Source organism: Diabrotica undecimpunctata, chromosome 4 (assembly GCF_040954645.1).
Source record: "Diabrotica undecimpunctata isolate CICGRU chromosome 4, icDiaUnde3, whole genome shotgun sequence".
In the NCBI taxonomy this organism is placed as follows: domain Eukaryota; kingdom Metazoa; phylum Arthropoda; class Insecta; order Coleoptera; family Chrysomelidae; genus Diabrotica; species Diabrotica undecimpunctata.
The window spans coordinates 162,776,689-162,800,146 of NC_092806.1; the positions used below are offsets into that span (position 1 = coordinate 162,776,689).

At 30.8% G+C, this 23,458-nt stretch overlaps 1 protein-coding gene across 1 annotated transcript in view; it reads right to left on the reverse strand.

The window, feature by feature from the left end:
* Positions 1-877: 877 nt before the first annotated feature.
* The window catches only part of unc-13-4A (BAI1 associated protein 3), a 225,044-nt gene continuing 202,463 nt past the window's right edge, over positions 878-23,458 (reverse strand). Inside the window, exons 16-18 of the mRNA XM_072530868.1 lie at positions 17,372-17,538; positions 15,913-16,118; positions 878-12,367 (exon numbers count right to left, since the gene is read on the reverse strand). Coding sequence (XP_072386969.1) covers positions 12,273-12,367; positions 15,913-16,118; positions 17,372-17,538 — 468 coding nt within the window. The 3' untranslated portion in view covers positions 878-12,272. The remainder of the gene's footprint in view (positions 12,368-15,912; positions 16,119-17,371; positions 17,539-23,458) is intronic.

The following is a 23,458-nucleotide window of genomic DNA, read 5'->3' on the forward strand; positions in this document are numbered from 1 at the left end:
GAGGATTGCTGAACTACATAGTTCGTATGGTTTGCCGCAGTGGCGCTAGTAAAAATTTCTACAGCGCCCCCTTTCGGAGACTTGCTGAAGTACATAGTTCATAGGTTTTGCAGCAGTGGCGCTAGTAAAAGTTTTTTATAGCGCCCCCTTTAGGAGAATTGCTGAACTCCATAGTTCATAGGTTTGCCGCAGTGGCGCTAGTAAATTTTTTTTTAGCGCCCTCTTTAGGAGAATTGCTGAACTCCATAGTTCATAGGTTTGCCGCAGTGGCGCTAGTAAATTTTTTTAAGCGCCCTCTTTAGGAGAATTGCTGAACTACGTAGTTCGTATGGTTTGCCGCAGTGGCGCTAGTAAAAATTTCTACAGCGCCCCCTTTCGGAGACTTGCTGAAGTACATAGTTCATAGGTTTTGCAGCAGTGGCGCTAGTAAAAGTTTTTTATAGCGCCCCCTTTAGGAGAATTGTTGAACTCCATAGTTCATAGGTTTGCCGCAGTGGCGCTAGTAAATTTTTTTTAAGCGCCCTCTTTAGGAGAATTGCTGAACTACGTAGTTCGTATGGTTTGCCGCAGTGGCGCTAGTAAAAATTTCTACAACGCCCCCTTTCGGAGACTTGCTGAAGTACATAGTTGATAGGTTTTGCCGCAGTGGCGTAAGTAAAAGTTTTTTATAGCGCCCCTATCGGAGACTTGCTGAACTACATAGTTCATAGGTTTTGCGGCAGAGGCGCTAGTAAAAATTTAACGAATGTTCCCTTTCGAAGAATTGCTGAACTACTTAGTTCGTAGGTTTTGCCGTAATGACGCTAGTAAAAATTTTAAGAATTGCCAACAAACAGTTCTTAAATGGAAATTTAGAATAAAACAATTTTCTGGTTTTACAGTTTTTTATTGCAGGGGAGACAATAAGAATATCGATTTATCACATCCATTATAGTATTGACTAAATCAAATTTTATCAGTACATTATTTTTATACCGTGTGGTCTATTAATACAATGGCACAAGCAAATTACAGTTCTCTTAAAACGTTTCCATTTTTTCTAGTCTTAGGAAAAACATAGTCAAACGTTTTAAAATAAAAAAAAATAAGAAATATTTTACTGGACATGAACTGAATGTTCACATATACACTTTATAATTGTATACTTAAACAGATTATTTAATTTTAATGACAAAAAACATTCCTCCTTTTATATATTATATAAACTTTAAACCAAATTTTTCTAAAATTACAAAAATTCACATAAAATCTTTTAAGATACTCTTTATTCTTTCTATATTATTTACAAATGACGTTCATTGGTCGAAAGTAAGCAGACAAGTATTATTTACTTTGACTTTTTGGAATATACCTTTACGAAAATTAATGAAAGAATTGGTAAAACGCGCTATTTGGAATACAGAGTTAAAAATATGCAATTTACATTGACGGATAAATAGAAAAACTAACAAAAAATATATTTAAGTCTAAAAAATCTTAATAAAAATGGGAAACTAATTCTAATCACTGCATTTAACGCAGGAGATACCTAAAGAGTTCTTTATTCCATTATAATAGACCACCTTATAAAAACCATACCAACATCGCTTAAAAATTACACATGTAAATGTAAATCATATAAATGTTCCCATTAAATTGATTTTCTTTTACCGATATTTTACGATTTATAAAGAAGAAAAGCCCTAATATAAGTAGAGTAAAGTTAAAGGACAAAAAAGGTCTTTGGGTAGACAGTATGGACACAGTAATAGTAATCAAGAAACTAAAAATGGACTGAGAGAAGAAAAAAGACATAGATAGTAAATGTTAATAATTGAAAATAATATTTATATAGGATACATTTTATATGATTTGCATCAACACAGTGATTTAAAACTTTAAAATTTGATCTAGCCTATGAGAAATCTCTTGTTGTTTATTTGAATTGACATACAGTACATTAAGCTCGATAGAATAAACAAGTATTCAAAAAAAGTAAGAAAAACCGCAAGCAACAGCACGGACTGAGTTATTTGGTACATTTAGGATAATTCTGAGAAGAAATGTAAAAGCTAAAACTACATCTTACACATATTTTAGAGAATGATTGCCATAATTTTCATATACAGATCTTCTAGAGTATCCTACAAAATATAAATAATCTTTAAATATGTATTTAATCATTAGACACGTTTCCGGGCTTAATTGTTCCCGCATTGTCTTTAATAATGTCTACTTTAGCCTCCTGAGAAACTTTAAGAAGAAAAATAATTTTACATCACGGCATATAAGCCCGGAAAATAACGTATCATTATGAGATACCGGCCGTGAAAACCTATACTCCATGTACTGGATAGTTCAGAGCATAAATATTTAAATCTGGACAAAAACTTCAGACTCTAATCAGACTTTAAGAAATAATATTAACATACGTAACTCTCGAAAACGATGTAATATTGAGCTAAAAAGATCTGCAAAATATAGGAGTCTCCCTTAAAAACCAGTATTATCTGTGATTTTTATGTGATCAATAAATAAATAAAGCATGCCCAAACTGTGACGACTTTGTACCGATTACAATTATTTCAAGAAGGCAAAATGACTAAAACATTAATGAAAATACAAACATACTTGAGTTTTTAAAATTAATTAAACTGGCTATTCAGGTGACATATTTATTAATGACTTGCGCCAAATATAGGCAACTTACAGTTCTTTATTGCAGTGTCGGGCCAAACAGTTCAACATTTCATCAAATTAATTAATAAAATTCAAACAAGTGGAAGCTCAAAGATGTAGCTAATTAAAATTTGTAATTTTGAAAACTTTTAAGTTGTTTTTAAACAAAGTTTTTGATTTATGGTTTTATTCAAACACTGGACAAGAGCTTCAAGCTTTGACAGTTTTGGTGGATGACCGAATACATCTTTGCTCGATTGCTGCCTTATTGAAACACTCATAAAAACCCATATTACAGTAGAAAGTGTTCATATCTGATCTGAATATGAATATTTACATGCTTTAATAAACCACGTCCAATGCCCTGAACTATTCATATATAAATGTAGAACTAAGTTTACACCTGGGTAAGATAATAAACTATTTCAGTCAAAGTACAGTAAAATTATGTATCAAAAAATTATATCTGACTGTTTGGCTAATCTGCAGATTGAGCAATATTTTATGTGTATTATTGTAACTGTCAAATATATTAGAAATTATTAATCACTGTTATCAATGTTTCAAGTGTACGTAGTTTCTATCATAAAAACTTTCTATCACTAAAAAACAAATTTGTTTTCTAAATTTAATTTTTATAGGTGAGCGGTTTACCCCTATACGCAGAGTATAAACCTACTAATTTTTTTTGTAGTTCTTCCGCCCCAAATCATTTTTATTCGATTCTATTTGTTCAAGTTCAAATGTATTTTTTTTTATTTTTCCAAATGAGCCGTTTTCCCAAATCGTTTCGAATAAAATTTTTTTAGACGTATCTCATCGAAGTCAATACTTTTCCCCTCTTGGTAATTTTTCGAAAAATGCTTCCCAGAGTTATTTGCAACATTTTGTTTAAAAAATACCTTACTTGATAATTTTTGGGAATTTTATCTAAAAAACTACTAAATCAGTTCCAATTCTATAAAAAGCTTTAAAATCTTTATCGAATAAAAAAAGGTTTGGTGGGGTAGAAATGCAAAAGAATGTAGTCGGTATATTCCGTTTCTAAGCATCTTTTTACGAGAGCACCGCTCACCTATTCTAAAGCCAGATTGTTCTGATAGTAAGTAATATTCCGAATATAATATCCGCATAAAATAAAATTTTGCTCAAGTGCAAATGAAGCAGATTCAGACAGATGTATCAATTGTAAAACTGGCCAATATAAAACACACAAACAACCATATTTAACAATTTATATACTATGTCCAACCACATGAAGATTTTAAATCAAGTATTGGCATAACATTCTAGTCATTATTTATTGAATTTTCAAGATCCCAATTGTACACAATATTATTAGTACTTATATTCAAAAACTAAATAGATATTTAAGAAATATTCTTTTCTGTTAAGATATGTAATAATTTTATTAAAAAGCCTTTCAACAGGAAATTTTTAACTATCAAATATCTTTTGTGATTGGAATAGAGCTAAAAAAATACTCATATAATTCATGTAAATACAATAGGCAAACATATAATACTCTCTAAAGTTTCTAATTCCGTCTTTTTTGTAGAAAAGTGTAGGAATTGGTAATTACAGATTGTTTATATTACATGCTTTACAATAACGAATCAACTTCATTATTATAGTTAAAGCTAGGAAGAAATGCACAAAAGTTGCAGTAGCAAAAATAAAAAGATACTTATATATGGCTCTAGGGTGTTCATGTTGCGGTATATTACAAGGAATAAATATTGTTCAACAAACATGTTCTTGTATTTAATAGAAACAACAGTGCTTTATCATTATTCATACCCTCAAATACATTTTTAAAACTTAAACTATCATAGTAGGCACCAAGTAATACAAGTAAGTAGAAATACGTGTATTAGGTGTTGCATATAATATTTTTTGGTCTATATTTCCTACTATATAGGAACCTTGCAACAGTTAAACGAACACGCTAGACAACCAGTAATACACATAAATATACAAATATGTATTACGTCTTGACTAACACGAAGGCATTTAGATTAAAGGAAGTCTACTCAAAAAGATTTTACTTCATTAACCTAAAAATAGTAAAATTATAGGAATAATTTATATAATTTGTGCTAATTTTACTTTTGGATTTACTTAAAGCAATACAATTAAATAAACAACGATATATAAATTGACATTAAATAAAAATATGGTAAAAAGAAATCAATAAAAAACTAGATAACGATAACAAAGCGATGGAAGCTTTTAGAAATATCTGCAATTTTTCTGCAGTTAACGACTGGCTTCTTTACAATTTTAAAAATGAGTGCCTTAGTGCATTGGCTGTTTGCCAATTGGACTATTTCCGTAATAAAATATTATGTTAAGCTAAAGATGAACGAAAACTACAGTCTTGAATGTAAAAATGGATATGATAAAACTAGAACAACTAGATAAAAAAAGCTGAAACACCTCAGAAGATCTGGATATAAATAACATCTCAATAAAACAAATAAATGAATACAAATATTTGGAGGTAATTTTAACAATTACAGGATGATCAGATGAAACGGATATAATAAATATAATAAAGAAAGGAAAGACAATAACACGACACTTACATTCGGTTATATGGAGAGACGCTATTACAAACAAAACTAAAGATCAAAATTTTAAAATTATAGTAGAAATCTCTTTATTGTATGAATCAGAGACGTGAATGACAAATAAACGAAATGGATACAGAATAAATGCAGCGAAAATTATGTTCTGGATAATAAGCTGTAGATTACCACTAATAGACAAATTGCAAATTGAAAGAATTATGGAATTAATGAATATGAAGCAGACAAACTAAAAGACGAAATAGAAAAGCAGAAATTACTCTGGTATAGATATATGCAAAGGATGCACGAGACAAGAATACCGCCGAGAACTTACCAAAGGAAATAAAACAGGAGGAAAAGAGGACGGCCCAGATTACAGTAGAACGGGCAATGGAAAATGAAGGGGCACTGAAGAAAATATATATGACAAGAAGAAATGGCGAATGGGATGTGGTAAACGACTAGCAGAATATGCTGTGTAAAGCCACGGATGAGTAAGTAGTAAATAAGGCGTATTCAAAAAAAAAGCAAACGTTTCTTTAGGTCAACATAAAAAATCAGGCGAACATAAATATAAACTCTCTGTTGGTAGAAGTTTCGTCACAAATCGTCCGAAACATCACAGAAAATAAAAGCAAATTCATAATGAATGTAACGACAGTTCCACGACGACCAACATTCAAATTGTTTATAAAGTTTATAATAAAGCGGTGTCACGTACTCAAAAAATCTGAAAACAATGCAATTATATATGTTTTATAAATTAGTGATTAAATGTGAACTACTTTGTATGCAACACCTAATGTAAAAAGTGTATCGTGTGTTGTCTACAACTTGGGATTCCTCAGACAAGGAAAAAAAAGGGACTGAACCCTAAACCCGTACCAGAAAGGTTGCCAGGTCATATTTTATTTCTTCAGTAGATTGAGAATAATGGATATATATCAATTTTCAAAATTTATAATTGAACACTGACATAATGATCGCTTTTTAAACATGATTTTATCATTACATAATTTTTAGTAGATCGAAATAGTGTTTCAGTAAATCAGTAAATTGAAGTTGAAATCAGTAGATCTACTGAAAAATCAGTACACCTGGTAACCCTGCGAGAGGTAGTAATGGCACAGCCACAAAGCATAGCGATCACATCGAAACAAGCTTCACTTTTCAAAGGTTTATTAAATGAGTGTTACCTGTCCTCTCTCTCTCTCTCTCTCTCTCTCTCTCTCTCTCTCTCTCTCTCTCTCTCTCTCTCTCTCCCGAATATATATCCTGATAAGAGATGAAAGAGACGAAGAAGAAAACGCTCCCACATCTAAAAAAATTATTGAACTTGGAGCGCTTCTTAAAACTAAAAATAATACCAATAACCATTAAGACCAACAGATGCTATTTTGGGCTCACTCTTATACTTATATCCACAATTATATTGAGATATACAAAAATAAAAGTCTACAAAACAATAATACGCCCAGTCCTAACAGATTCAGAAAATGATTCAGAGACCTGGACACACAATAATGAAAACATGTTGAGATGTTTCGAAAGAAAAGTACTACGGCGAATCTATAGAGCAGTGAATGACAATGGAGTGTAAAGAAAACGATACAACTTCGAACTTTAGAGAATACACCAGGAACCTGATATCGCAAAACATATTAAAATAGCACGTCTGAGGTGGATAGGGCATGTAATGCGGATAGAACAAAATGACCCAGCTAGAAAAACGCTCCTTGATAGACCCATTGGTCAGAGAAGAAGAGAGACCCAGAACAAGGTTTTATAATAACATCGATGAAGACATGAGAAATATGGAAATACGAAGGAGAAAGGCGATGGATAGAGACTACTAGAGAGAAATTCTTGAGGAGGCTATTACCCACGCAGGGTTGTAAAGGCAGAATGATGATGATTTATATATATATACAAAAATAATTTTTTACATACTCCATTAAAATTCCGGAACAAATGAATATTCTCCCTAAATATAAATCACACACAAAATCGAAGCTACAAATAACTGAGTATTAAATAAAAAAAAAAAAAAATTAGAATGAACGAATTTACAGTGTGAACGAAGGAAGACTGATGATGCTATAAATAAAGTTAAAATAATTTACCAAATAGGACATTAGTGCGTAAACAGCTTGGCGAAGGGGTATACCAATGATAATTGAAGATTTTTGATAATGGAAAATTTTAAAATAAAGGTGGTCGAAGGAAATAGGATGTACTATACATCTATGCGATAGGATGTATTGTACATACCTATTAATGATATTATTTTTAATTTAGTTCATAGAATCGTATGAATATAGTCCTACATAGAACTTTTTGTTTTAAACAATTTACACTATTAGAAACGTTAATTCCATTGCCAATAGTATTCTAAAAAGTATCAGGCAAGGCGTATCAGAACAAATGCAATTTCCTTTGAAGTGAAATACGAAACTTTCAAAATGTAGGCAGAGGAATGCTAAAAATGTAAAATCAGTATTTATTAAGCTAAATTAATAATCAAAACTAAATTAATAACATTAAGAACAGAAAATTATAGTAGTTTGGCCATGTGCAAAATATTAAATAAATATACTGCAGCATAAATAATCAACGGTTAACTTGAAGGCAAACGTGGAAAAGGCAGAACAAGAACCTAGTGGCTCCACAAAATGCGTCAAGGGTATTGAACAGTAGACAAAATATATTGGTTTTCAATGTTTCAGAAGGACATAACACTCAAAGAATTGAATAGGTGGATACTATATCTACATCCCAGTTTTGCAGTACTTATATAGCTCATGCGCAGCTTGCAACTAAGAAATTAATTAATTGCAAAAATTTTTAAAATATCTTATTGTAAATTTATTATGACATGTATATTTTTTTTACTTATATTTTATCAATGTAAAGTCACACTTTACTTCTCGTGAAGTTAATACGGAATTTCATATATAAACCTGCAAGTAAATCTTTCGTGTCAGCATCGGTGTTATTGCATCAATAATAGAAATTAATCCTTGCTGCACCGATATACATTGCAAAGTGTAGTATGGTAGGCAACACGTAATACACATAAATACTCATTTGTGTATTACCTGTTGCATACAGTTCCGGCGTTTATACTGACAAGGGCTACTTTATTATATTTTCGTTTTGGTAGACAACGCGTAATACACATAAATACTCATTTGTATATCACTAGTTGCATACAATTCCGGAGTTTATACCGGCTATTTTGTTATATTTTAATGGATAAAGCACCGACCCTATAGTGGACAAAATTTAATAATTATTACCGAGGGGTCCCCACATTCAATAAAGCCCATTCATTCAAAATATATCATTCCGTATTATATATAGATTTATCAATAATTATAATTTTAATATATTTTATCTAATAAAATATATTCAATTTGTCGCAACAGCTGTGTATTTCTTTTAAATACAATTTATTCTTCCCACCAATTCCGCTCCACGTGATAAACGACATTTATATGAAACTACCAACTTGTTGTATTTTCAATACTATTAAACTATTAACTACATACACTATTAAAAACGAGAATTATAATTGTCCCTTTGTGGTAATATAATTTTTTTACTTTCACTACTGCAAAACTCATGACGTTAACATTTGTCACTTACGTTGGAATAAAAGAAATGTTTGAAAAAATCTATAAAAGCGTAAATAACGTTGAGAAAGCCGATTGATGACATGATGCGGATTTGGTAAGAAAATCCCTGTATTTGGTGGACCCCTTACTTTGAAAAAATTGACAGGCTCGTTTAAATTCGGCATATATATCTGAGAGAGTACTTGGTAAGCGATGAAAATATTTATTTTATATTTTTGTTGCAGTCGTAAAGGTCTTAGGGACTATACAGTCGTTTATATAGAAAGTTTAAAAAAAAAATTCGTAATGTTTGTTCAAAGTAAGGTCTAGATGTGCAGGTAGAAATACATATATACACACTTATAAGTATTTTTCTAACAAATTAGTAGATACGTATTTTGTACATTGAGTTTGACGAAATAATTGCCAGCGACTCTATTTGTTACTATTCTTTTTAAAGTTGTATGCCAGTGAGAGTATTGTATGAATTAATCGTGGTACGGGTATTAAAGACACGTGTAAGAGTAGATGTCAAAGTCTCGCTACTTTTTCAGACAGCTTCTTGAAGTGCAGGGGAATGATGTTGGTAACGGTAAGTCGAGTACTCAACCTAAAACTAACGAAAATTATTTTTTCCATTCCAATCGGCATATTGTAACATAACTAAAGTTCAGTTAGTCACAGACTTCATCTCTTTAAATGATAGAGTAGCAATGTTGAACTTACCCACAGAAACCTAAATAGTACCCAGGTCTACGCCCCAACAAATGACAAGTCAGAGCAAGAAATTGAAAAATTTATAACAATATAGATGAAATAATGAAAAAAAATTCTACACGTATCAAGAATCGAACACGCCAGGAAAACACTCAAGAACATGAAAAAAATTTTTACAAGATCAGACCTTAGTCTAGAGCTCATTCGAATGATCAGATGTTTTCTCTGTCTTACTGTATGGTTGTGGAAGTTGGACAATGGACTCTGAAACAGAAAAAAGAATAGATGCCTTTGTAATGTATATATATATATATATATATATATATATATATATATATATATATATATATATATATATATATATATATACACGGATGCTGAGAATTCCATGGGTACAAAAAGTTACCAACCATAAGGTACTTCGGCGTATGAGCAAACAAAAAGAATTACTAAGCGTAACCAAAGAGAGCAAAATACAATACTTCGTTCATGTGTTGGGAGATGAAAAATCATATTAGAAGGAACTGGAGAGAGAGCAAAAGATCAGTAGGAAGACTCCAGAACTCGTGGCTAAAAGACTTGAGAAAAGACGAAGTCTAAGGTCGGGCATCTATACTCTTTCAACTATGACCAGTCTAATTCTATGAGCAGTCTAATGTCTGTTAAATATATTATGTAGTCTACACCCACAACATCAGTAGATCTAAGTCCGTCTGCAGAACGACTGAGATAGGGTGTGGCCATTTTACGACCCTTAAACAGTTGCCCTGAATTTTTCAATTGCCGAATTTTTTTTATTAATTGCATAGGCATTGTTTAATTATGGAATTTAATTACCAAAGAATTTGTCGTATATATGATGACGACACTTATTTATATATTAGCAATAAAAGGTTATACAATTAATGTCGAATTTTCGTTCTAAAACCTTCTCCTGACATGTCGCACCCTTTTCAGCTAGAGCATATTCATAGTCTAGTAATAAACAATCTTTAATATAAGGTCAGACTTGGTACAACTGCAGGAAAATGGTATGACTACTAAGTTTATTGACGTTTCAATCTCCACTTCGTATACTGTATTTTGAGAACGATTTCCGAAGTAGAGATTGAAACGTCAATCAACTTATTTCAACCTCTAAAATATTTGAATACTCTCATAAAAATTTGGAAAACTTCACCAACAACTCTTTCGCTGTGACTACACAGGTGATTTTTTATAAGAGATTGGCAGTCATTTTGATGTTGATACAAAATATTTGTTTTGATTTTCATACGCTTAAAATATGCAGTGTTTGATTCATATAAAATCCAAATAAAAGTATTTCTACTAACTTGTTAGACTAACGATTCAATTATTTGTTTCGCATTTCCGGAAATGTTTTCGGTGATCTGTTTTATTTACAAAAAATATTTTTCTCTCGTTAAGTATTTCATTAATTTTAAATGTCATTTATATTTTGATTTTAAATATGCGGGTACATACAAAGTTTTAATTCTTTCAATACCATTTGGGCGTCAAAAATATACAATACAGTGCTACATTGTGGATTTTTAACCAAGACTTAGTTGCTGAGATACAGAGGGATTTTAAATGTTATTTATATTTTGATTTTAAATACGCAGGTACATAAATAGTTTTAATTCTTACAATACCATTTGAGCGTCAAAAATATATAACTTGTATATTTTTGACACTCAAATGGTATTGTATAAAACCACAGTGCTGTATTGTGGATTTTTAATTTTAAAGACTTAGTTGCTGAGATACAGAGGGTTGCAATTTTTAAATCAATCAAAAGTGAAATTTTTTAGGAAATATAAACGTAGCAAAATTTTTAATCGACTTCTTATTAACGGTTTCATGCTTTAGTTAAAAAAAAAAATGATTTCATCTAATCGCATTAGTAGTAGAATAAAATAGTCCAGTAAACAAGTTTAAGTAGGACAAAACCCCACAAATGTTTTCGGAAAAGACCGATTTGCATAAAAATTTAGGATTAAGTTCAACTTACCCTCTTCTACAAAATATATATTGTGCCGGCGGGAACTTTTTATACTTTAAGGGTGAAAACTATCCCTTATTGCCAAAATCTTTAAAAAAGCTTAAAAAAGTGAAATTTTGTTCAGATGAATTAAATAATGATTGTCTGATACACTAACTATACTTGTTGACTATTTTAACCCTTTTAAATACGGACATCTACTACGTATTTCCAAATTTTCAAGTAAATCGATCTTTTCCGAAAAAATTGTGAGGTGGAAACTTCGTTTCCTGGACTAAAACATTGCTGCACAACACGGTAGACAACACGTAAAACACATAAATACTCATTTTTGTACTACGTGTTGCATACAGTTCTGGCGTTTATATTAAAGATGTACATATCATATTTTAATGGATAAACCATTTTCTCATTAAAATTTTTCATTAATGTTAAATGTTATTTATAAAAACGTACATCCTCTGGTGGAGCTAAAATTCAAAGCAAGTTTTATCGTTTTAACTATCCCACATTTATTTATTTATAATTTAAAGTTATATTTTTGATTTCTTTGTGTATATCTCATCGAAAACATTTCTCGGTTTTTACGTAAATACATATTTTTATACAATTAGATTTATATAGACATATACATTTATTTCAGTGCTGGGAAATACACATTCATCACATTTATTAGGATAGTTGTAGATATGAAGTAGTTGTTTATTTGACGGCAAATCGCTGCTTTTGCTTCTTGACGAATTCGGCAGCGACTTTGTCGCCGGATCTGTATTCCAATATTTGCAAAATTGGATGATCTAAAACATATAGTTCGAAATAAATATAACATACAATAACAGAAGGTATATGTGTCTCCTACACCTTTATTTTTATTAAAATTTTAATAATTCATCATAATAAATACGTTTCAATTAAATTGTCATAGAGTGATAAACACAGTTTGTACTTGTTTATCTGTCTCTTGATTGTTTACTGTTGTATTTGTATAGGTATAATTTATTTCCTGGACAATAATCTACAGCACGTTAAGTTTTAAATTAGATATACACCCTATAAATGGCAACAATGCGCGCCGTCGACTTTCTACGAATCTGCTTCGTTGACCCGTCGCCAATAATTTGTTTGTAAACATGTCTGTTTATACGCCGGCAGAAAAAGTTCAAATAGTAAAATAGTTTTGTGGTGGCAATTCTGGATAAAAGTGTGTAGATTTATTTTCTGTGTTTCTTTGAGAGGAGACCAATTCCTTGCGTACAGTCAATTCATGATATTGTTAAAAATTGTGAGAGTTGTTATTGCCTCGAAAATTGCAGAAAATGTCACAATCAAGAAGTGTTACCAGGAAAGTGACAGCTTTTATGACAGATTGGGATACTGTTCAGTCATAAAAGGTTATACATTTAAATCATTTCTGTGGACCATAAAGAATTATTTCATATATTATTAGAAATTATTTTCTATATTCAATAAAAGTATATTTTTTGTTTTATCTTTTTAAACAAATGCGCTTTTATTTTTAATTCAACTTACAACAAATTGTTCACACTATTTAAAACCGATACAAATTCACCGCTTTACAAAGGTCAGTGTATTTTTATCGAATTTATGTACTGCTACTACTTAAGAAATGAACCGGACATATACTTCATCTAATTTACAAACCGTTGCACGTCATCCGCATCATAGTCCGTGAGGTTACATGATACCAACACGAAATATTTAGGCGGTAGGTGTGTTCTTTTTTAGAATCACTTTGCCGAGTACACTGGCATTACACCCACTATATATATTTTATTATATACGCGTAGAAAAGATTTCTATTAATGTTAACTTAAAGAAATACACAATAATATGTTTCATTTAATTTGTATAAATGCATTATAAAGCGTTTTTATGAAGAACATTTGTTCGGAACACACTGTAACTGTAATCGAACGAAGGTGATATTTTGGCATAAAATGGTAACACTTATTTGACAGTTGCGGTGTTGACTAGAAATTAATAAGTAATGAAAAAAGTGTTGTTTTTGTTTAAGTATTCCATTTTACATCTTCATACGACGCATACAAGATGCTCAAATTGTTATACCAAGATTATTTTTTAACTTTTGTTTTGTTTCTATTTATTTACATTAAATATTAATTTGTTTTGTTGTTTGCACTTTTGCAATAATTGTGACCTATTTGATTTAAAATGGATTCAGGATTTTTTTATACTTTGACAACTATGTCAACTTCGATCTCTGTCAATGATAATGACGTGCAACGGTATTTAAATTAGATGGAGTGTACGTAATAAACAAACTTCGAATGACGTACTCAACGATTTTCTGATTTCTGTCGTGGTGTCGGAGGAGATCGGGAATTACAATTATCTCGTATATATATATATATATATATATATATATATATATATATATATATATATATATATATATATATATATATATATATATATATATAATATAAAATAACGTTTTATTTTGAGGATGCAGTCATTAATAGGGCGGGAAAGTGAAACTGTTTGTTCTTTAATCAAGCTTTCGCAAAATTTATTTGCTTCATCAGGATATGCTAAAATATGGTATTAGTAAATACAATGAAATTAGAATTAAATAACATTGTATAAAACTAGTTTAAAAACTTGAGATTAATCCATTAAATTTTTAAATTGACAAAACATTAAAACTTAACTTATTAAAATTATATAGTTATGTAAGTACAATATTTTAATTTTGTAAGTACAAATGTACTTACAAAGTAAAAATGATTCCACGAACGATCAATTATAAATAGATTTGAAAGAACAAAATCAGTATAATAGTTTTTACGGAATAATGACATTGAACATTAAAATATGGTTTTGGTTTCTTCTTAAGAGCGTATTTAATTGCAAATTTTAAGAGCAAAATTTCGGGCCAATGCTTTTTAAATGCATTCATTTTTTTCGAATCCTGAGAAAACTAATAAGTATTTTTAAAAAATTTAAACGCAGAATGAAAGATTACATTATTACTGAGGGCCTAAAGTTCCTGAAATCTTCTATAATGTTTATTTTAATAAGTAACAGGGGTGAAAAAAAAAAAGAGAAAATTTAGTGTAATTTTTAATTTCAAATATCTCATTCAAAACAATTTTTTGTTTATTCTAAGGGACTTTCGACCCTCGGTAATAATGTAATCTTTCATTATGTGTTTAAATTATTCAGAAATATTTGTTAGCTTTCTCAGGATTCGAAAAAAATGAATGCATTTAAAAAGCACTGGCATGAAATTTTGCACCTACGCTCTTAATATTAAACATTATTTGTAAGTGATTGTACCTAAGTAAGTTTTTGGTAGCAGCCACGCAGTAAAAAGTAGATATTTTCAAACAAACTCTAAGTTTTTTTAATACAACAAATTATCTGAGGCGAGGCTGTCGATATCTTTTTGAGAGGCCACCAGATTTGAAAATTTGTCAGCAGCATTTGATTGCCAATATTTTATTTCAATAAGAGATAATTTTCTTTGGACAAAGATCGAACCGGGAGGAAAGTACGTTGAACGAGGAGAAAGAGGAAGCCCTGTGAACTTGCAGATTAAATTTTTGTAAGTTTTTGTAAGTTGTAAGATAAAAAATTAACTTACAACGAAAAACGAGTAATCTTGTAACTGTATTGCAGAAGGCGTCATCAGCAATGACTGTCTGGAACTTGGTGATCAAGCTGTGAAGTGTCGTTTATACCGTGTACTAATAAGAAACTGATTTAGTAAATAAAACACACTTCTTGGTTGACTGTAATTAAATTTCCATTTTCTCGGAGATGTGGACTTTTTGGAGAGCTGTAGTACACTCGGTTAATAACTAATCTCGAATTCTTGTGTTCATGGCTGCTATTGCAGTTTTGACGGTACAATTTGAGCATGCCTTCAAAGTAGCAATTTTTACCATGTTAGGATTAGGATGTAGGATTAAATATTTATCCTCTTCTTCTGACAAATAAAAGTAGAGGATAGTTCGGGGTGAAAGTTGTATACACAAACCTTTTATAAGATGTAGGGAAAATTTTTTTCGCGGAAATATTGACGACAGCTCTAGCCAACAACGACCTACGAACCATTACCATTAAGTAAGGGGACGTAATAGGAAAACAATCTCGAAGTATGGCGAATATTGTTTAAATTATTTGCGTGGAGTGAATTTTGTTGTAATCTAGAAAGAAATAGTAACAACGAAGAACAATATAAAAAGATAACTAATGCTTTTAGACTAAGAGCTGTAAAGAAGTCACCATTAAAGAATAAAATGAATAAAAATTGTTTGAATTTGGAAACAAATTATCCAAAATAGAGAGAACTTACTTCTTTGGTGTTGTTGCATTAAAATCAGTTCGACGGGTTTCAGTCCATGGAAATTTTCCACACCAGTCCCGATATCTGCTACTCCTGGTATATTACCTAAGGATAAAAATGCCTCTCCGGCGAAATCATTGGCAGTTATAACATCATGATCCATCACTGTGAAACCTATCATAGTATCCGGACGCCGGCATTGTTCTAAGGATACGCTAAAACACAAATTTAAAAATAATTAATAGGAAGAATTAAACATAGTACAGCTTAAAGGAGTTCAAAAAGTTAACTATTTGTGAACAATTAAAAGAAACTGGATCGATCTCAGTAGAACTAAGATTGTAGCATATTTCTCCTTTAAAAATAAAAATTTATTTGATAAGCCCTGGCTGATGACGTGACAGCGACCAAAAGCTATTTGCTTCTTAAGGTTTTTGCCGAATCATCTGAAAGAGGAATTAGCAGCGTAGTTGTCGAAGTTGACCTCGCCTTAACTACGTTTTAATTTTAAATAAGTTCCCACAAACATTTGAATACCGGCACTTTAAAAACCAATTTCATATTCAAGAGGTCGCAGAAGAGGGACCCTATTGGCCAGAGGGATCCCTGCATTATTAGTTTTAGGAATTCATGAGCACCTGTCACCACGTGTTATATGACCCAGATATCGTAGTTTTCTTATTTTGATGGAATCCAGTATCTCCCTGCTGTTCTCTATTCTTCTTAGTACTTCTTCATTGGTTATTCTGTCTGTCCAGGAGATTCTCAGCATTCTTCGATATATCCACATTTCGAATGCTTGCAATTTATTGAGACATTGTTTAAAGGATTTAATAATCTATTCGATTCGATGGTATTTTATTTTATAAAATACTTATATAAAAATAAACATTTTATAAATTTAAATTGTGGCGTATTCCCATCAAAAACAGTAAATTTTATTTTATTAATAAACACGTATGGCATTACATTTACTACTCCACGTAGTATGTGGTCGCGCGATGGGTCGTTACAGTCGTTACAGTTTTTACAGTCGGTTTTATTTTTCTACACCACAGTGCAATCCACCGTTCCGTCCGTAGCCTGCGACAGGAAAGCTACACTTCCAATAAATTTATTCACCGTTTAAGTGTGAACCAAAATAGAAAACGATTTTTCCATTTGACACAAAATTAGTATTTGTGTAAATCAGATTTATGTGAATTAATAATTATCAAATGTTATACCTAAGTTCAGACAAAAAAATATATTTATTTCTTTCTTCCGCAGTTCGTTCCTTCTCTACGTTCGGTATAAGCTAACAAAACACGCCCATACAATATACAGTAAAGTCATATATATTTTTAAATTCACTCGAGTCCATCGAATAACACAACTTGCTGCTGAAAATCTTCCAATTTTATACAAATTATAGTTGCACCTCGGTGTAAAAAGTTTCGAAACGTATGAACACTTTTGTATTACTCACCTAAACTCAAAACATTCGTCAAAATTGGGGTTAAGCGTCTTTTTATGGACGTTGGTCTGTTGAGTGCTGCAGAGCGGAAACATTCTGTGCGGCAATAGTTCTATAATGACAAAGGGGTCACTGTAGCCATTGGGGTCGAGGGGAATGATGTCTCTGGCGTGTAGCACCTGAAACAATTCAACAATATTGATATACAAAATTCGAAAAATGTAGACATGCAGAAACGTAATATATTTTCAATCTAAGTTGCAGGGTACTGGTTCGCATACGAGATTAATTATCTCATATATATCTCCCGAAATTAGATTACAATCTTCAATTCAATTACATTTTATAATTCGAACGTACAAGGAGTGTCGATTTCATATTGACTTTTGTTACCGAAGAATGCTAAAAAGTCCTTAGTTCACTGTTAGAAAAACGCTTAGAAATGAAAGTTCTACTAGAACCAGCATAAATGACAGATAAACATACTAGGTGATATACGATAAATTGTCGATACATCATAAAATAATTAGACGTTTGTAGGAAAGGGAAAACATATATATTATTTAATAACAAATTAACAGTAGTTGACAATAGACAATTCAGTTTATATAAAAATGAAGGAAGAACGCGAAATATCTTTTACCAATGTCAAATATCATTATCAATAGGATTTTCCATAAAATAAATCTAAAAATATTTCTTAAATGTTGATAACTACCGTTGCATTTATTGCGACGCCTATGAATTGCTGTTCTTGTACACCACTCACGTATAGAATGGCATTTCGCGTGGGCGAAAATCTAAAGAGTTTGTGCAAAAATCTTGTCACGTCAGTATCGAAAATAATGAAATATATGTGAAACATGAAGTAATATAATGAAAATTCGAAAGAAAAGGGATTTTCTTTTATTATTGTACGAAAAATGCAAGAAAATTTAGTAGACGTAGTAGTAAGAAGTGGTAGACATGGAAAACGTAGACGTGGACTAAAAGGGTGCGAAAACATTAAGAAGTTGTCCAGAACATTTTCTTCTCTGGATGTTAAGTCACAAGCTCATAAGTTTACTATATAGGGTGAGGTTTTAGTGAGGCATTGGTCGATAATTCCATTATGGTATTTAATATCAAAAAAAAACTTATTTAGAAAAAATGTAGGCAACGATATTTTCCATACATGGGAAAATATGTGGAATTCTACAGGGTGATTAATAACTACGCAGTATAGCAAACATACAATTTTTTAAATGCGACACCCTATATATTTTTTCAAATTTGTATTCTTCTCATAATTCTTGTTACTATAGTATTGGCTTTTGCATTACTATACAGAGCATTTAACAAGTTATGACCATTTTTATTTCGAAATCCCTATGAAATCAACACCATATATATAAAGAAGTAGTTCATAAACAATTATTTATTTTATATAATAAAGTAAACAATATATTCTAGTTTTTAAATTAAGTTTAATTGACATCATTGACTAAAATTTGTATACAGGATGAACTACAAAACAAAATTACTTTTATTCAATAAGTAACTAACAAAAAATATAAACCATAACAATATGCAATGAATGTATCAATAAATGTGATATTATGCAAAGATCATATTTCCTTAATGAAACAAAAGATTGCTAAAATTCCTACAAGATAATATGTTTTGTATAATAATATAACAAGATTATTTTTATTGAATAAATAACTCAAACAAAACAGAAAGAAAAACAATATACAATTGATGTAACAATTTTTAGATTGTTATATCAACAGTATTCTAAGCCAGGAATTTTTAATAAAACATTCCTAACTGTCGATTGTGACGCGCAGTTATTAATAAGTAAAAGCCCATTTGTGGCAGTTGCAAAGGTAAAATAGTAAGCTTTGAAAATGACAGTTTTCATATTATTAACTTTTTAATGGGTCCATGTGGCTTGTCTTTATTGTTAAAAATGAATTTTTCTGTAGAAGAGTCAACAGATACAATCTCTCTATTAGAAGAAAGTTCGAGAAATTGCTTACTTGCATCCAGAATATATCACAGAAGATATCCTGAACGGAGGAAGCCAAACACAACAGCTTTTGCAAAATTAACGGATCGTTTTTTTCGCACTGGGTCAGTTGTATATGGAAAAAATATATGAGAGAACCAAAACTGTTCTAAGTGAAGAAAAGGAATATGATGTACTGATAGCTACTACTGAAGATCCCCACATCAGCACTCGTGAAATTTCACGTTAACATAACATAGTCAAACTTCGGTAGCAGAAATCATTCGTAATCATAATCTGCATCCTCACCGCATACAGTTACATCAATAATTGACAGTCGATGATTATCAACGCAGATTAGCTTTTTGTCAATGGTCTCACCAGCAAGTGCAAAGAGACAGATTTTTTTCGATTATGTGCTTTTTGGAGATGAGGCTACATTTCACAAAATGGAACGGTGAATCGGCATAATTTTCATTACTATGCATCAAGCAATCCCTATTTTGTTAACTCTCATAGTCAAACTAGGTGCTCTATAAATGTTTGGGCCTTGGGGTGGCATTGTTGGTGATTATATGATTGGCCCTCATTTTTTTGACGGTCGTGTGAACGGTGCCATATATCTGGATTTTCTAAATAATCATTTGCCAATACTATTGCAAAATGTACTGCTTAATATTCAACAAAAATGTGGTTTTTACACGACGGTGCTGTAGTTCACCACAGTGCTCCTATTCACAATCATCTAAATAATAACTTTTGATAGGCAGAAGAGTACCAACTGTTTTTTCATGTGGGGTTAAATAAATTTTAAAAAATGTGGCTAGGTTATTTGAATATCGGTTATAAACTTCTATAGACGTTGAAGGTAGACATTTTGAACATTTACTTTAGACTTATTTACTTAATATCACATTAATTGTTACATTCATTACATATTACTATGGTTTATAGTTTTTGTTAGTTACTTATTGAATACAAATAATTTTGTTATATTATCACTCAATACTTAATACTTATTTCTACTAAATAAAGTTTAAGTATAGAGAATGCTTAATAAAAATAAAAGAGTATCATAAATAGAATATTTCTAAAGAATAAAATACAGGGTGATCCATTTAAAAAAAAAATTGAGAAAATCGTAATTTTGTTTTGTATACAAATTTTAGTCAATGATGTCAATTAAACCTAATTTAAAAACTACAATATATTGTTTACTTTATTATATAAAATAAATAATTGTTTATGAACTACTTCTTTAGATATATGGTGTTGATTTCCTAATGATTTCGAAATAAAAATGGTCATAACTTGTTAAATACTCTGTATAGTAATGAAAAACCCAATATTGTAAGAACAAGAATTATGAGAGTAATATAAATATGAAAAAATAGATAGGGTGTCCCATTTAAAAAATTGTATGTTTGCTATACCACGTTGTTATTAATCACCCTGTAGAATTGCACATATTTTCCAAGTATGGAGAATATCATTGCTTACATTTTTTCTAAATAAATTTTTTGGATATTTTGTACCACAACGGAATTATTGACCGATGTCGCACTAAAAACTCACCCTGTATACTAAATTTTTTAATTTCCGTTAGAAGGGATAATAGGGCAATTAATAATCTAACGATATTTAAATATACTTATATCTATTTAAACTTAATTAAAGAATTGCGAATTTATTTTGCAGACCTTTTTGGAACTCACCACGTTTGACATACTAAAAAAATATTGTCTTTGTACCGACTTTAAAAAAAATACGTATTTACCCTGCTTGCCATAACAACTTGAAATAATTGTTGCAAATTTAAAAGTAAAATATTGTAGTAATCAATAAAAAATGAATTTAAATTTACAACAGTAGAGATATTTTCTGTAAGCATTTAAAAGTGATTTAAAAGTGCTTTTCTCGTTGCCAATTGCTGATTGTACGTTGCAAGAGGGCAGTTTTGTCGAACAAAGCCAAGTGGGTTGTTACTGTAATAGTCTACGCAGTCGATATAATGGCACTAATGATGTGAAACGATTGTTTGTTCATTCCGCGTGTGATGTTTTTTAAATACATTGAATTTCCTCTAAATTGAACGACACGGGTGTTCGATTTCGCGTTTACAAAATGTGAAAAATATAATAAAAGGAGAGAAATCGATCGGAAAATAAAATATTTTTTTTATAAAACGGGGTGTGTAGCGTGTCGATGGAAAATTAGGTGAATTTATTTTGACATAATGTATAAACTAAGTGTTAACAGTTGATCTATCTGCAACTGTTTATCTTCTTCGCTAATTTTGTATTTATTCGGAGATTTTAGTAATCTTTGTTCGTCCGCAGTTATTTTTTGTGGGTTTGCAGGGTTTTCATAGCAGTGTAAAGCAATAAATTGAAACTACATTCAGTTTAGTAAGGCACAAAATAAATCGCTAAAATATTATTGTTCAGGACTTTGTTGTTGTAGGTATATAAAATGTACGGACTGGCAAATTTCGTTTTGTATTTCAAGGTTGAATGCGCGTTGGTTACGCCTGCCGGCTTGCTGAGGATGTACCATTCGTAAATATAACGCTGCAGAGTAAAATCATTTATTTTAATACTGGTACAATTACGGAATTTAACTCGCTAGTAAAACATAACTTTGTAAATACATAAAATCGGATATTCTCTGCAATATATCGAAATTTATGACGTTGGCAGCATAAAGTTGAGAACTATTAATTACTTTTGCCAAAATACACGAAAGGGTTGTAAAAGCAGTTGGTACAAATAAGGACACTGAAAAATATTGTCAAGCAAAGTAATAATATGTCGATCAGACAGGCGGCCGACTTGCATATGATTCAATGTCGAATGGTTTAGCCGACGATAATTCGGACCCTGTCCAGAAAAACGAAAAGGTTAACATAGTACATAGTTTATAATTGGAAGCGAATCTGTTACTCAACGTGGGTTTCCACATGCACCGAGTTTTCGCCACTTTATTGGCACATGAAAACAATTCAAATCAACTGGCGCCACTAATCCATGCGCCAGCAAAGTAAAAAGTAGAGTTGTATTTCTTGGCGCCAGTTTGCGTTTTTAAAGCGTTGTTTTTGTAATTTTTTCTACAATGTCAAAAGTTAAATGCTCAAAAACATCAATAAAATGGTCGACAGAGGAAACAAAAAAGTTTTTAGAGATGTAAATACAAAGAATATCGTTGCCTATGGAACTGCAAACTTCCGTCATATAAAGATAGGAATGAAAGGATAATGCTCTAAGTAAAATGGTTGAGGTTATATTGGACACAGTAAAAAAACTTTTAATGTGTACTATAAATGTGCAAATGGATTTCCAGAAGCCAAAAATCTTAATATCACTTGCCTTTTTACACGAGCTGATAATGGCATCTCTCATGCCAATATCTGACTTTTGATGAGATTTTAAGAGCTGACTCTTATTTTAAACTATTAGATGCCCCTAACATACTTCGACGTGATATCCATAGACGGACCCACCATCTGTACTTTCGTTTTTTTCTGCAGTTTTCTCCAGTATTTTTTTCATTTCTATGCTAAAATTTACACAGTAACATTAATACTACATTAATTAATTTTTAGGACGCTAAAAAAGATCCAAAAAAGTTTACCACTTTTTTCCCCGGGCTTTCCCCTACGAGGCCATTCACATATCAGTTGGCCCACCTATGGAATTTGCAGTTTAAGTCGATTATAATAATAAAATAATACGTCGAAGAACAAATTATACTCGGCATGTTTTTATAAGTTGCCATATTAATTAATATGGCATTTTTATTAATATTTATTAAAAACATTTCCCTTATGGTTTTTTATTTATTTTCAACAATAAAAAAATTTCACTAAACCCTGGGTATGCATTCACTTATGTTAACATACGTTGATTTTTTCATAATTACGTTAAATCCAGAGGAAAAATGACATCAAAACAATAATATTGTCAGTTAATGTCAAATGTATTTTGTAGTATTGGTAAAGCTCATGGACATATAAACACAGATCTATCATTCTACTGCAGTGATCGAAATTACACAGGACATAATAATATATGCGAGTAAAAAAATATTTATTTTACTATTTATTAAACTCC